The following is a 15,400-nucleotide window of genomic DNA, read 5'->3' on the forward strand; positions in this document are numbered from 1 at the left end:
TGCTTCCACTGTGGAGGGCATGGGTTTGATCCCTGGTTGGGGAACTAAGATTCCGCAGCCAATCAATCAATAAATCAATAAATAAAACAAAACTAAATAGTTTTCTGGAAGTTTATTTTCTTGTTATGGCATGTTTCCATACCACACTGAATGTGTAAGTTTCTATAAAACGACTGTAATAGTCCAAGAAAACAAACATAAGTAGATATTGATCCTTCTGGCATCTCCACGTAAAAGAAATAAAAAATTTTATTTTAAAATTAAAACTCTCAGCTAGATAAGCCATGAATTTCACTTGGTTACTTCCACAATTGCAAGAAATATGATTCTGAATAAAAAGGCACTCAAACAACTGTTAAGCTCCCTTTAAAACATGCTGCCGTTCTGCACCCAAGTGATTAAATTTTTCATGACTTTCATGACTTCTAAGCAACTCTTTTTACTTTCTGAAGAAACAAAGACACTTACGAAAAAACACAAACAGTAGAATTCATTCAAGACAATATTTAAAAACACATCTGTGACTATAATACAAATATAAAATCATATTCCAATATTTCTAATTATAAAAGCTTCAATTATTTGTGCCCAGACAGAACAATGTGTAACACAGATCTTACAACATGAAGAAAAAAACAAAGGAAAAAAGATGTATAAAATAAACAAGTTGTCATCAATCATTCATTTAAAGCATCACCACCACATAGACTCAAACACACAAATAGCAGGTTCATGTATCCAAAGTTGTTTTAAACAAGCTGAAGAAACAGTTTTCCCTCTTCATTCATCTTGAACTTCTCACAGACACTAACAAATATACTTTCAGCTTTAAATGCAAGAAATAACACCATGATGTGAAAACTACACACAAGACCGGCCGGCAGTGGATGGCTGCTGCAGGCGGATAATGGAGATAAAAGTTCATTGCACTCTTCCCTTTACTTTTATCATGTTTGATAGTTTCCAAATTGAAATGTTTCTAAAATTCCACACACATAAAAGCAAAAAGATTTAACATAAGGTTCTAGAATGTAGGGGGAAAAAAACCCATGAATAGACTTAGAAAGATATGAAACTACTTATGATTTTTCCTCAGAATCTCCCTCCAACCAACAAGTTTCTACTTCACACAACAGTAAAGGAGTTTTTCCGATAATATAAACAGATATGTAAACTTACATATCACTTTACTGCAACATAAAATATGCAATAAAAATGTATGTAACAAAAGAAGGTACATACCAGTAAACGTACTTGCATCATCCCTTTCTATTCTTGTCCCATCACTAGTTGACACACAAGAAAAGTGCAGAGGTTCAACTTCTAGAAGTCCAGTGAGAGATGTGAAACTACCTTCAGCAGCCGTGCAACTACTAACCTTTCCATTTCCTAATACAAAGGAGAGACAAGTTTTATAAAGGGTGAATTAATCTTAACAAGGCAACAATCACAGTGAGAATTATAGCCACTACTTCAATTTTAACTACAAAGATGTATAAATGCACAAACCTTACACAGGGCTTCAACAATGGACATGGTATTAAGAAAACTCACAAACACCAGGTACAACAGAAGGTGCTACAGTACTGCTCCGTACTACAGAAGCAGAGTTGTACAGAAGCAACCATTAACAAGAAACTAGAACAAGTGATTCAGATTTTAAATGAGGAACAGAAAACAAAAGAAATATAAATATTTTAAATAAGGAAAAAATAAGACGGCTACTTAGATTAATTTAAGCATGCAAAAAAAATCAGAATATATTCTATGGTATCAAGTATATAAATGACACTAAATTAAAATTTTAAAAATACTCTTAAGATATTAGCAAGATTATATTCTAGAATGAGATATGCTGCATTATAATCATAAAAATAAGTTAGCACATGTAGCAGTAAGAAAAAAATCAAATGGTCACATCCATGCAAACCATAAATGACAGAAGACTGGATGGAAGAACACAAAAGAATTAAGAGTGTATATGGTACCATGGGAGGAAGAGGGAAATGTCATTTTTAGTACTTGTCAAATTTTCTAAAATCAGAGCAATACTTTTAAATAGAATTCTTTATCAGACAAAGTAAAACAGAAAGAGAAGATGGAAAGAATGCAGACACAGAAAAAACCTAAAGGAATAAATTAAAGGCAAGACTAAACTATCAAAACCTTACTCTCCAACATCCATTTGCACCCAGCACAGGACCTGATACATGTGTTAAAAGAAATAATAATAATTTACTGAGCACTTATTCAATAGAAGACATGGGAGATACAAGAGAAAAATGACAGGCCCTAGTTGTCATGAAATGCATCTTCTATTCAAGTTTACCAGATATGAAACAAATAATTATGCAATTAAACCTTAAAAAAAAAAAAAGTGCTACACTTTACTTAGGAGAAGTTCACAGGACAAATAAGTCAAGGGGAAATCAATCTAAGTGAATGGGCAATAAAATACTTCCAGGATGAGGTGAAGAGATTCATGTGAAGAATAAAAGATTTTTATGCATCTACTCCAAGGAGGCAGAGGAACCCAGGCAGAAGAAATGACATGAATAAAATCTCTTCAGTAGAAGGGAACATGGCACATTAGAGGAACTGAAAGAAAAATGTGCCTACAGGAACATTTCTCAATCCTAAAATCTCCACACGTCTTTAAAATAATTAAAAGAACTCAAATATTGAGCTTTCATTTATATTGGTTGTATATATAGAGAGATTTACAAAAGTAGAGATTTTAAGAAGAGAATATATTAAACATTAATTCACATAATAGTAATAAATTAATCTGATTAGATATAAAATCTTTCATTTTTGATGAAAAAAATCACTGTCTCCTAAAACAAAAATAACTTAAATGAGAAGGGTGGCAAAGTCTTACATTTTTGCAAATATCTTTAATATGTGGCTTATCAAAGGAAGTTGGATTTGCCTATCTGGATCCAATCTACGACAGCATGAAGATGCTTTGTCAGAAATATATGAAAAAAATCTCTGACAAAGAATATACATAGTTAGAAAAGAAAGGAATATTTTAATAAAGTATTAAATATTCAAAAATTTGAAAAGTGCCAGTTTAGGATTAATTGCAATATAGTATCTGAAATCTTGAAAAAGACCTTCTCAAACTCTGCTATAGCAAGATTAGTTGGCCTATCTTATTCTTTTAAGGAATCTTCTGTCCAGTATGATGATGACTCACCACGCATCAACCACTTGGAAAATACTGGTTCATTACTATATACAGATCTTCCAAAAGTTAATACACTTGCTTATATAATATCAGAAAATGACACTAATATCACAGCCCATCAGAAAAGTCATTATGTATTGAGAAGCTGTCAAGCTCTCTTTGGAGGACAAAAGTTTTCCAAAATTCTAATCTTTTCTTAAAAGTTCTACTTCTAACATTGGCAACAAATAACTATCAATTGGATGGATACTGACACGCTTTTTAAATTCATTTTTGAGAAAATACCTGCCAAATAATCAAATCTGAATGAACACATTTTGTTTCTCATTCGTGCAAATAAAAATGGCATTCCATGAAATCAGCAACAGAAGTTTACAGCTATAACAACTACACAAGTTCATTTTCTTGAAACAACCATGGTTCCTCAGTATGCGGCACAAATGTTTCATGCACACTTCCCATTTCATCACAGAATATTTAAAAGGTGTGTACTCCTGGGTTCAAAATTGAATACAATTAGGATTTTAACTATTTCATCAAAGATATTTCTAAGTAAAACCATCATGTTTCTGACTGTTAAGTGTATGGGGAAGATCATCATGCTTTCACATAATCAATACAAAAGTCTATGCAGTGAAAAGGGCAGATAGGAAAACAGTTGATCCACGGACTCCCTGAAAGGATTCAGGGACCCTGAGAGAGCCTATGGACAACACTTTGAGAATCACAGGACCACAAAAAGAAAACTAACAGGGGAAGGGAAAAAGTCAGATCATACAAGATCATCTATGCTATATTAGAGACTTTGGATGGTACAATCTTGGGAAGACATGAAAAATACCTTGAGAGAATAACCAGATTGTTTACATTTAAAAATAACTGCAATCATTGCACTGTAAAGGATGAACAGAAGTGAGCCAAGAACAGATGCAGAATAACCAGTTGGAAAGCTATTTGTTAGTCCAGGTTCAAGATGACTGTGACCTGGACTAAAATCCTGTGATCGTGAGAGGTAAGAGAATGGGCAAATTGCAAATACAGGTTGGTGGAAAAATAGATAGGATCAGATGACAGCCCCAATGTGGAGGATGAGAGAGAGAGGATACAGTTCACATTTCTGTTTTGTGCCACAGATGCCATTAACTGAAAAAGGAAATGCTGCAGAAGGTCTGATGGTAAGGAATAAAAAAATAAGACATTCATATGGAGACGAATAGTCATTCTAAAATGAATATGGCTGCTCTTGTGTATTTAACCAACCCCCTGGCTTGGCCTGAGCTTTATGGTCTTCTCCTTACAGTTTCTCTGTAACAAACTTCACTCTATCCTAAAGTGTACAGGAGGCATCTATAGGTCTAGTTCTAACCTCTCCTCTGAGGTCTACTCATAATTTGACATGTCACTTAGACACATACTGGCATGAGGTAATCAGAGCCTAAGTCATCAAACAGAATAATTTATTAAAAAGCAAGAAGACCAGATGTATAATATAATCTCTTTCATTAAAAATGCTCATAAACACGTGTAGCAAACAAGTCTAAATAGCTAAACATTCTGTTAACAACGATAACCTAAGAGAATGGAGAGGTTAAAGTTGAGATATTTTGCATTTTATTTTTGTATTTTATTTTTCTCTTTTGTTTTTTTCACAATTCATAACTAAATTTAAACAAAACTGAGACTAACTCCCCAAATTTACTTATATTTAACATGGTAATTATCATGTTTACAAGTAAATTTTTTAACATTTTGGTTTACTAATAACAGCTGTAACAAGTTCAATAAGAAGGAAGAAAACAAAAACTAAAGTGTTCATTGTTCTAACAAAAACAGAAAAACACCAAATTCTAGCATCTGAAGAGATTATACAAATAGTGTTACACATTCAGTCCTAAAAGCATATTCTTTAGAAGTGCATCCAAGAATACACGTAACACTGTGTACCAAGTTTACCTCAGAAGAGTATGATAGAAGATGTAGAAAATTATTTTTTCTTTCTCCATCTTTGCTTACTAAAAAAGCATATATATTTATTTTCTGTAATATGAAATAATATGTTCTCTGATTTTACAGACAGCAAAGGCACACCAAATAAAATTGGAAAGACTACAACGAATAAACAAATTTTAGTCTATTAACATTAAAGTCATACTAACGTAATGAAACACACACAAAAAAGCAACAAAAAAACCCAAATTTGCAACCCTGTCAAAAGAACGTCAATATTTCTTGATGGGGGAGTTGAGAAACAAAGCAAATAGTTAAATGATTCACAGACACAAAAGTTAAGTTCCAGAAACTTGTAGTTCCCAAAGACAGAATGGAATAACTACAATCTATTAAAAATTGGTGGTATCTTAAACCAAGGTAAAAAATTCAGAAATTCCTCTAATCAAACATTTTACTACCTGAAAGTACATCTGACAAGTCAATCTCATCAGACTGGACACCAACGCTGCTGTTGTACACAGTTTTGCAGGAAGAGCCACTCATCTCCAGATCAAAGAGGACTGGATCGAATGGTGAACTATACAATCCGTATCTGAAAAATAAAACAAGGTCCTAGCGATTTTCCTGTCAGTCATCTAATTAACAAATTTTCTATTTACTTAGCTTTAGCACTTCCCCAGTGGCTCAGACGGTAAAGTGTCCACCTACAATGCGGGAGACCCGGGTTCAATTCCTGAGTCAGGAAGATCTCCTGGAAAAGGAAATGGCAACCCACTCCAGTATTCTTGCCCAGAAAATTCCATGGACGGAGGAGCCTGGTAGGCTACAGTCCATGGGGTTGCAAAGAGCCGGACACGACTGAGCGACTTCACTTCACTTCACTTCCAAAAGCAGTTTTTATACGGGGCAGAAGGAGACACTAACCAGATTTAACTCAAATTCACTGAACCTGAACTGTGTTCCCTGCAAACATATGCTCCAAAAGATACAGTTCAGAGACTCAATAAATGTGATTTCAATTAAGCTGGTAACTAATGAACCAAGACTGAACCTTCATCAGTAGACTGAATCAAAAAAAGAGGCTTTCAAGCACCCTTCCCTTGCCTCAATCATGACATTGACTCAGCAGAAGATATAAAGGTTTTTGGTAACATTTCATCAAAATCAAGATTTCTAATCAATAAAGATGATTATAAAGGTGACTGCTTTAAATAATAGAACACTCTACTTCAAAAGAACTTAAATCTAACCTTTAGATATTTCTTATTTCATTATGTTTAAGTTTTAGAAAATCAAATGGCACATAAAGAATACTAGTTAAGGCCAATACATGATTTACACAGTTTCACCTTATAAAGTTTTAACAATGAAGAAACAAATTACCTTAAGTGCTTTTTCCACTAGCAAGAAACACTACTTATAAAGATTTTTAATATAATTAGCCCTCCAAATAAGCATCTCCAGGACTTCCAAAGTTGTTAAAGGGAATTATTCTCAGAAAAAATAGAGGGAAAGAAAACCTTAAGCAAATATCTGTGCAAAGGTAGTACCATATCCAGAAAGGCCCATCATTAGTCATTTCATAAGTTAAAATACCTTGTCTGAAGCAAAGCCTCCATTGGTGTTAACCTGTCCTGTAACTGTCTGGACACAGCAGTAAGCAGAGATGCACATGCAGTGCTGCACCCAGCCAAATCATCATCTTTAACGTAATTCAGTAAGACAAAATACCAATAGACAGAACCTGAAAACAACAATAACAAATTTATATTTCTTTTCCTCATTTCTCCTTCACAAAGAAAACTTCAGATTTCACATTTATGAGTATGTCCTCTTTTCCTAGAACGATTTTCTGGAAAGAAAATCTGTAAGGGCAAATTACAAAGAAGGACTAACTCCCTGGAGGACTCTAAGATGATGCTGACAAAGAATCGCATTATATTTTTTGAGAAGTGTACAAAGTCAACCTAGTCATTTAGGTTTTCAGTAAAGTGAGATGATTCTGAGGGACATTTTAGAATAGCTAGAAAAGTGGAAATGTCAGATCCTTCAAACAATCTTTCCTAAAATACTCTTTCTCTGTACGAAAAATTTCAAAAATAATAGATGGGAATGAGCTACAAATAACATACTTCAGCAAGTGAATGAAGTGTAGTCATTCTATATTGCCAGTTAGATATAGACCAAAAGTGATCTTAAAAGGTGTTCACGACGATGTATTTTTACTCTTTTATAAAACTTGAGATATCTGAGTACTAAGTACACCCCATAATTTAAGCACCCAACCTCTAACACTGTTTTCAAGAGACTGTTTTAAACACCAGAAATTATCACAGTGAGCAACCAAGTCCAAAACATTCTACTCTATGTAACAAAAGTTTATAGTTTTAGTCAATATATGTTAAAGGCAAATATAAATGGATTCTTTGTCTAAATTAAGATACTAATAAAATAACCATTTATCCAGCTTCCCAGGTGGCACAATGGTAAAGTGTTCACCTGCCAATGCAGGAGACACAAGAGACCCGGGTTCGATTTCTCAGTTGGGAAGATCCCCTGGAGTAGGAAATGGCAACCCACCCCAGTATGCTTGCCTGGAAAATTCCATGGACAGAGGAGCCTGGCGGGCTATAGTCCACGGAGTCACACTGAGCATCAGCAGCAGCAACCACTTATCAACTCACTTTAAGCAAGCTTTATTTCTGATACACCACAAAGGTCAAATTCTTGTGGAATATGAGATAACTTTTTGAATGGATTGGTTATTTATGAAATAAAAGACTGTGAGAAATGTCTTCAAAATAAATAAATAAATAAATAAATAATAACACTAGGTAAAGGGCAAAGCAGTAGCCCTTCATAGTAAATTCCTACCTGATAACTACATTCATTCTTGAATGGCATTTCCACAGTTTTTAGGTGCTGTAAAAAAAAAAAAACTCACTGGTCCCTTTCAGAAAATTCCAATTTGCCACAGACCCTACCATTCACACACTATATGTGTATGAACCATTTAACTAATTTATGATATCTCTCTGGCATTTACAGACATTTTAGCTTGTAACATCTGATCTACCATCACTAAACAACCAAACAACTCAATTATTTTAAGGAACTCCACAAAATGAATGAATTGAGATGACCTGATTATTTAAATCTCCCATAACTTTTTCCTAAAAATATTATCAAAAAGAGTATCTTCCTACCCAATCACAATTTAAAACCCCTTAAAAAACAGACAAGCTATAGAAAAAAAAGACGACTAACTGAGAAAAAACAAAAGTTACTAAACAAACATACTGTGAGATAATTCCTAAAGTTATAGTTATTTATGACCAAACAAGTTTCACATACCACCAGTTGCTGCTGCGGGTAAAAACGACATATTATCAAGTAAGGCCTTCAACAGAACAGATCCAAATCCAGGTTGACATGGGTCGCACTTGCCATTACTGAAAAAAAAATTTAAATACATTACTCAAGGTAATTAATTCTAAACATGGTGTATTACTCTTAAAAATCTTTAAATGTGTTCATACAGACTGAAAGAAACCTGCCTCAAAGCCCTGTAAACGTGCAGAAAGATGGTAGGGACTGATTATACTAAGGGTCTTTATAACTGTTTTCTTATGCAATAAACCACTCTTTTTTTAAACCAAAAAAGAGCTAAAAAGCAGGTATAATCAATACAGACTATTAATTTTAAACATTTCCTAGATAGTTTCATCAGGGTTTAGATAAAATGATGTGCACACTGCTACAAATAATTCTGGGAAAACTGACATAACTGGTAACAAAGGCCTCAGAAGAATCCAAAGACAACCAGGGACAGTGGGAGTGAAAGTGAGGGAAGAGCTCCCCTTACAAACTCCCCAAAATCTTCTAGTAAGCAGAGAAGCCCAGCTGAATTCTTTTATTACTAGATTTAACATGACATTTTGCCCAAAAAAACCCAAACTTCTTCCCTAGGATCTCAATAATACTCATTACGTTTTAAAAATCCACTTACGTTATACATATATTCAACAAGAACCACATCACCCTAGACACAAGGTATCACCTGCCAAACTAGAGGAGCACCTACAAAGTATATTTTCATCTTAACAATCACCAACCTGATGCACAAGGCGAGAAATCGAGCACACTTGTGGGCTATGCTTCGTCCTGCCTCAAAGAAGCAAACACGTACAATGTCTGAAAGACACTTTCGTGTTTTTGAAAGCAGGCTTTCATTTCCTTCCTTCGAGCTGCAAAACAATAGCAGGTGTTTACGCTCATGTTGAACTTCCAATCATAACATCCAAAGGACAATCTGTGGTAAATAAAATCTTATTAACCTTCCAGGTCCATTCGAATGTACTCCAGCTAACCAACAAAGAATATCTAACACAAGACTCTGGGCATGTTCTGTGATTTGGCCATCATCTGCTTTTCTACACAAAGTGTTGAGAAGCTTCTCATGAAATTCTGAAAACTGCAACATGGCACATCGCTGCACTCTACAAAAAAAAAAACAATATATGTATATATATATACACACACACACACACACACACACACACATATACATAAACACATTAATAATCAAAAGAGAAAAATAAAGCTATTTCAACCTGGTTGGACATCAAATATTTCATTTGGAATCATGAATATTACAATTAAAAAAAGGAAGAAAATTACCTAGCACTATATGAACACCAAGGATGAAACAATGAAGTGAAAAAACAATATATACCATCACTGACGTAAGTTCTTAAGAGAAATAAAAAGCGAATAAAAATTTTCAAGGAAAAGTTAGGATTTTAAAATTTTGTGTATATTGATATATTTACTGGAAATTCTTCCTTTGTACTCCTATTATTTAAGAACAGTAGAAGAAAATGAGGTTACCTCTCTTTAGAAATTGAAGTTTTCTTAAATCTTCGGATGGTGACTGAGACTTCTTGAAGTAAGTCACAGCCCCTGAGGTTTTCAGATTTACGGGTGCCACTTGTATTTTCATTTTTAACATTAGAGGATTTTTCCTGAACATACAAAAATAAGTAATTGAATGAACAAATGAAACAAAAAGTTATTTACCATTAAAGTTTATAAATAAAAAAATATAACTGAACATAAATCTCAAATTAAATTTCAAAACATAAATCTCAAATTAAAATGATAGCTTTTACCCTCATATTCAGTAAATGACTAATTTACTCCATTGTTATAAAATTGTTATAAAACTATAACCGTGGAAGAGACATAGTCACTGCTTAAAGGTAAAACAGCCCAGTGAATAAAGATTACCAAGCCAAAGTCTTGAGTCTCAGTCCCAGCTACTGCTCTATGAGCTATGCCAGCTCCCCAGTCTCTAACGTTCCCTCAATTAAAATATGAAAAAATGGAGGTAATAGCACCTGCTCTGCCTACCTCAGAGTTACTTTGGGGCTTAAATCAGATAAAGTACACAGAAGTTCTTGAAAAATTGGAAGACCTATACAAATATAAGATGGTTGTTGTTACTGATACTGCTATTGTTGCTTATGGATAATGATGATAGAGAAATAAAATCTCTAGTGCTCAAGAAAGTCCAAAATCAAACAAGTATGAAGAAACTGCATGATGTAAAGCTAGTTGTAGAAAATGAACATGAAAATTATATCTCTGAAATCAATTCTCAACTTACTTCTCTTCCTGCAGCCTCCCAAATGTTTACCAAAAAAAAAAAGTGGTGTGTTACCAGTTAAGGGCATAGAAACAAATACTTACACACAAGGAAATAAGCATTATGGTCCAAAATAATTATTAAGGCAAGTGCCTGCTAGCAATTACTCCCCAATGAATATACTTTATAAAAGAAAGACAGCTTAAAGTTAACGTAAATATTTTCTCCTTCATTATATTTTTTCAACTTGCTGCAGAGAAAAACTACAAACAAACCAAGTTGTCTATTAAAAAAATCAATTGTGGGCCATGCTACTTCCAAGAGTGTATCAAATCTCAACTATAACATTTAAAATAGCATGTAACAGTTCACAAAATCTGTAAAGCAATTATCTTTCAATTAGAAAATAAGCAAATAAAACCTGAATGTTACAGTTTAAAATGATACTGTTTCATACCTTGCCTGCTGCAACTTTTGCCAAGAGTGAAGCAAGTGAACATCCCTTGTTACTCTGGTGTTTTAGGGATGGAAGTCTCACTACAGGACGTATACCACCATTACAGATCTCATCTGTTCCTCTTTCATTCACTGCCTTGACATGGATCAAAAATGAACGATATTTTCCTCCTGCCATACCTAGAGGAGTGGTGCAGAATGGGATAAATTATTCAATCATCAAAAAGCAAAACTGCTTTTTGTTTTCACGCTGCTGCTGCTGCTAAGTCGCTTCAGTCGTGTCCGACTCTGTGTGACCCCATAGACGGCAGCCCACCAGGCTCTGCCGTCCCTGGGATTCTCCAGGTAAGAACACGGGAGTGGGCTGCCATTTCCCTGAAAACTGAAAGTGAAGTCGCTCAGTCGTGTCTGACTCTTTGCGACCCCATGTACTGCAGCCCACCAGGCTCTCTGCCCATGGGACTTTCCAGGCAAGAGTACTGGAGTGGGTTGCCATTGCCTTCTCCATTTAGTCTTCACAGAGTAAGCTAAATAATTAACTCCACAGAAAGAAAAATACACTTTGCCAGAATTTTCAAATTGTACTGTTTGCATACAATATGGCTAAATACGCTTCATATATGTTGGCACCAAAAGAACAAAAAGCACAGCATTTATATGAAGAACATAATATAGCAAGTTTTGACACCTGGCATGCTTTATCCCAAAGAAGTTAGTCATTTCAACCACAGAAATTCTGTGAACTATAGAAAAACAGGAAACACTGTCACTGAAGCACCGCCCAAAATAATGATGTATTATGATGTGTATCCATCCAGCCCTTTTATGCATGCACGCACACACACACATGTGCATGCACACATACACAGCATTATAGTATCACACACTTAAAAAAGCACAGGCTTTGGAGCCACTATCTGGGTCTGGTAATGGTTCTGCCATTCTATTAGCCATGTGACAAATTAAACTCTCCATGGTCCAGTTTCTTCCAAAATGAGTAAAAACAATAATAGTACCTACCTCAAAGGTAATTAAAACACTTATAAATGCATGGCAAAAGGAAGCACTCAATAAATATTAGTTATTATCACTAGTTTATGTTTTATACATTTTAACTAAGTTGAAGTCATACCATATAATCTATATGTAAAATTAACTGCAAAAATACCCTCAAACTAATATACCCATGAGCAACCCATAAGCTGCTGCCTAAGCAGGTATGAAATCTTTCTGTGATTACAAAAGCTACTTTTGTTGTTCGCCACTGATCTGCCTGACTACTGTGCTGGCACTGCACTGTTATATTCTTCTTATTGTTGCACTATTCTAGGTTCTAAAATCTCTTAAGATCCTCCTTTTCGGTTTTCTTTTTCAACATGTCTTTGGCCCACATCATCCTTTTATGCATACACAAAAATTTAGCAATCATTTTCTCCAGTTCAAAGTTTTAGGAATTTGAAGAGAAGAATAGTCACTTCTACTAAATTCCAAGAAAACTAACACTTTTACATTACTGAGACTTTTGAAATACACATTATATAATCTATCCATAATTTTGTCAATCTCCTGGACAGAGAAGCCTGGTGGGCTACAGTCCATTGGGTCGCAAAGAGTTGGACATGACTGAGCAACTAACACACACACACAATTTTGTCAAAGCCAACATTTTAATTTTCATGTAAGATTTTAAGTTTCATATTCTCATTTAACACAACTAACTTACACTTCCAGCAATATGAGAGATTTTATTATGTAGTTATTATACAGTTTTGCTCACCACTATAACCTAGTATGTAACCTAACAAATCACAGGGTCTCATAAACTTAATGAATGAAAAAGATGTAGTCAAGGGAGTACAATCAAGCTTGTGTACATACTGTATCTGTAACTAAAGGGAAGTGTGTGAATGGGGACAAACATTATAAAGGGAGTGCATACATTTTAAAACAGTTGTTATTTAGGTGGTCTGATATTTTCTTGGTTTACAGAAGGATCTCCACAGCCTTCTCACCTCCAATTTTACTTTAACGATTGAGGTGTCTCACTTGGATTTTTTAATTCACCCATGAGATACAAAGGTGACATAAATGTCTTACTAGTGCAATATCTAACACCTTACAGACATAAAATAAAATATATATTGTAACTTGTGTTTAAGACACATCATTACATCTAATACTTTCAAAACTCCTCTATAAAAAAACCCTTAAGAGAAGATATCATAACAATATACAACGAACACCCTGAAAACACAGGACTCTAAATTGATGGAAAAGGCAAACATGCCAGAACATAATGTTTGGTTATTTGGAAGAATTCTGTATAACATGCTAAGTCATACTACATTCATCTTCTTTGTGCTTTTTCAAAAAGTACTGAGACCCTCAAGACACAGAACATAGGATCTTAAGTTTCACACAGCAATAGTCACTGGTGAAAGGAAATTACCTCAGCTACCATGAAACTGATAGAATCATTCAAGAAAATTCCCCCAAAAAACAGTATCTTATTTTTCTGAAGTCAGGTTATTTTTTTTAAATCTACTTTTACAACTGTGGGGCTATTTATTCTGCTTTTGTAAAACATGTTACTTCACCTTTAACAAGTTTGGGGCTTGTTAATGTCAACATCCCAGCATGCCCCGACAGATCAAGGCCACTAGCAAGCCACACTGGCCCACAGAGAATGTCTTCTTTATGATCTTCTAAAAATGGACATAATCTAAGACCTAAAAAGAAAAATACACATTTTTCTTTTAAATTAGTGTATAATTTAAAATGTAGTATTTAATAAGCAAATATCCATCCCATTTACATATAACAGCACCACACAAAATTCCATACTTAGAATGTGTTCAAATAAAATTTGCTATCATGCTAAGGAACTATAATCATTATCTGATATATTATGCTGTTTTTCATTCCCATATTATTTACATTCACCTTGATTTAAAAAAAAAATAAAACCATGACATGATTTCAAATCTCAAGATATTAAAAAACAAGAACGCAAGTATTAGCACAGCTGTGTTCACTAAGAAGAGCTGAAAATTAAAGCATATTGCCAAGCAGAATTATAGGTTATTTTTAATTGTGTTCTTAAAACCACGTTTTTGCAAGCCATAAAGAAATCTTTGCCCAGTAGGATGCATTTGGATCACTACTCCTTTTACTGTCATGGACAACAGCTCTGTAATTTAACTCACACTGTGATTCCTCTACATCCATGTGCTGCATTTCTTCATTCAAATCAACCAGGGACGGTTTCCCATTTTGTTCCACTTCAATGTTAAGAGCTGGAGACAAAGGAAAGGTGATCTGCCTATCTACTGCTGTTTCTAGAGGATAAAAATATTAGTAAACTTAATGTTGCTTAATATCAATGATCTTTGTGCCTAAAATTCTAAAATACTCTGTTAAATTGGGAACTACAGTGATTTTTAAAATGGTTGTTAGGGGAGGAAGAAAATTAGATTCAACTGTTTTATAGTCTCTTCTCTCTTTTAAAGGTGGTAAAATATTCACCTGAAGAAATAATCTGCTAGCCACTAAACCAAAAATTCTTACCCTAGGCTATATAGTACACCACCTGCAGAGTTTTAAAAATACCAGTACCTAAGTCCTACACCAATTAAATCAGAATCTGTCATGATTCAAAATTATACACACACATATACACAAATACACACATATATACACACAAACACATATATATACACAAACACATACATACATATTTGTAAAATAGGAAATTATTCAGGTTTCAATGTTTTTATCCCTGGTGTGAAGTAGCCTTTTACTCTGAAATTATCCCTAATCTTTTAAATTAACCTATTAAGACGAAAACACTGAGAAATAACATCTAGTTCCAAATATGTCAAGTATGTATAATCTATTTTAGTAACTCAATATATCAAATTCTGAGTTTGTAAGAAAGATAAATAAAGATGAATATATTCCTGGCACTACATTCTGAGTTTTACTAATAATCTTAAAAGAATATATGCATTCCATAACAAAGTTCTTTTTACAAACAAGTCTCCTCTCACAAAGAGAAATGTGTTAAGTGCAGTAATGCTAAAAGTGAAACTAACTCACAAAGGAACTAACTGCCTAAAACCATAATTAAATTACTCAAGTTTATGCAATTCTGA

General features: G+C 34.0%; 1 protein-coding gene across 8 annotated transcripts in view; it reads right to left on the reverse strand.

Annotated features, from left to right (window-relative positions):
- Window positions 1-15,400, reverse strand: part of BIRC6 (baculoviral IAP repeat containing 6) — a 208,280-nt gene that overhangs the window by 127,192 nt on the left and 65,688 nt on the right. For 5 of the 8 annotated variants that reach the window (XR_009694811.1, XM_061155637.1, XM_061155638.1 and 2 more), the window contains exons 14-23: window positions 14,453-14,584; window positions 13,844-13,975; window positions 11,248-11,426; window positions 10,034-10,167; window positions 9,481-9,642; window positions 9,259-9,390; window positions 8,498-8,595; window positions 6,740-6,887; window positions 5,602-5,735; window positions 1,243-1,389 (exon numbers count right to left, since the gene is read on the reverse strand). Coding sequence is in view for 7 of the 8 variants with exons in the window: in XM_061155637.1 (XP_061011620.1) it covers window positions 1,243-1,389; window positions 5,602-5,735; window positions 6,740-6,887; window positions 8,498-8,595; window positions 9,259-9,390; window positions 9,481-9,642; window positions 10,034-10,167; window positions 11,248-11,426; window positions 13,844-13,975; window positions 14,453-14,584 (1,398 nt within the window). In the remaining variant the exon portion in view is untranslated. The remainder of the gene's footprint in view (window positions 1-1,242; window positions 1,390-5,601; window positions 5,736-6,739; window positions 6,888-8,497; window positions 8,596-9,258; window positions 9,391-9,480; window positions 9,643-10,033; window positions 10,168-11,247; window positions 11,427-13,843; window positions 13,976-14,452; window positions 14,585-15,400) is intronic. The other 3 variants (XM_061155640.1, XM_061155639.1, XM_061155642.1) reach the window with 2 other exon arrangements.

The sequence above is a fragment of the Dama dama genome, chromosome 11 (genome assembly GCF_033118175.1).
Source record: "Dama dama isolate Ldn47 chromosome 11, ASM3311817v1, whole genome shotgun sequence".
Taxonomy (NCBI): Eukaryota; Metazoa; Chordata; class Mammalia; order Artiodactyla; family Cervidae; genus Dama; species Dama dama.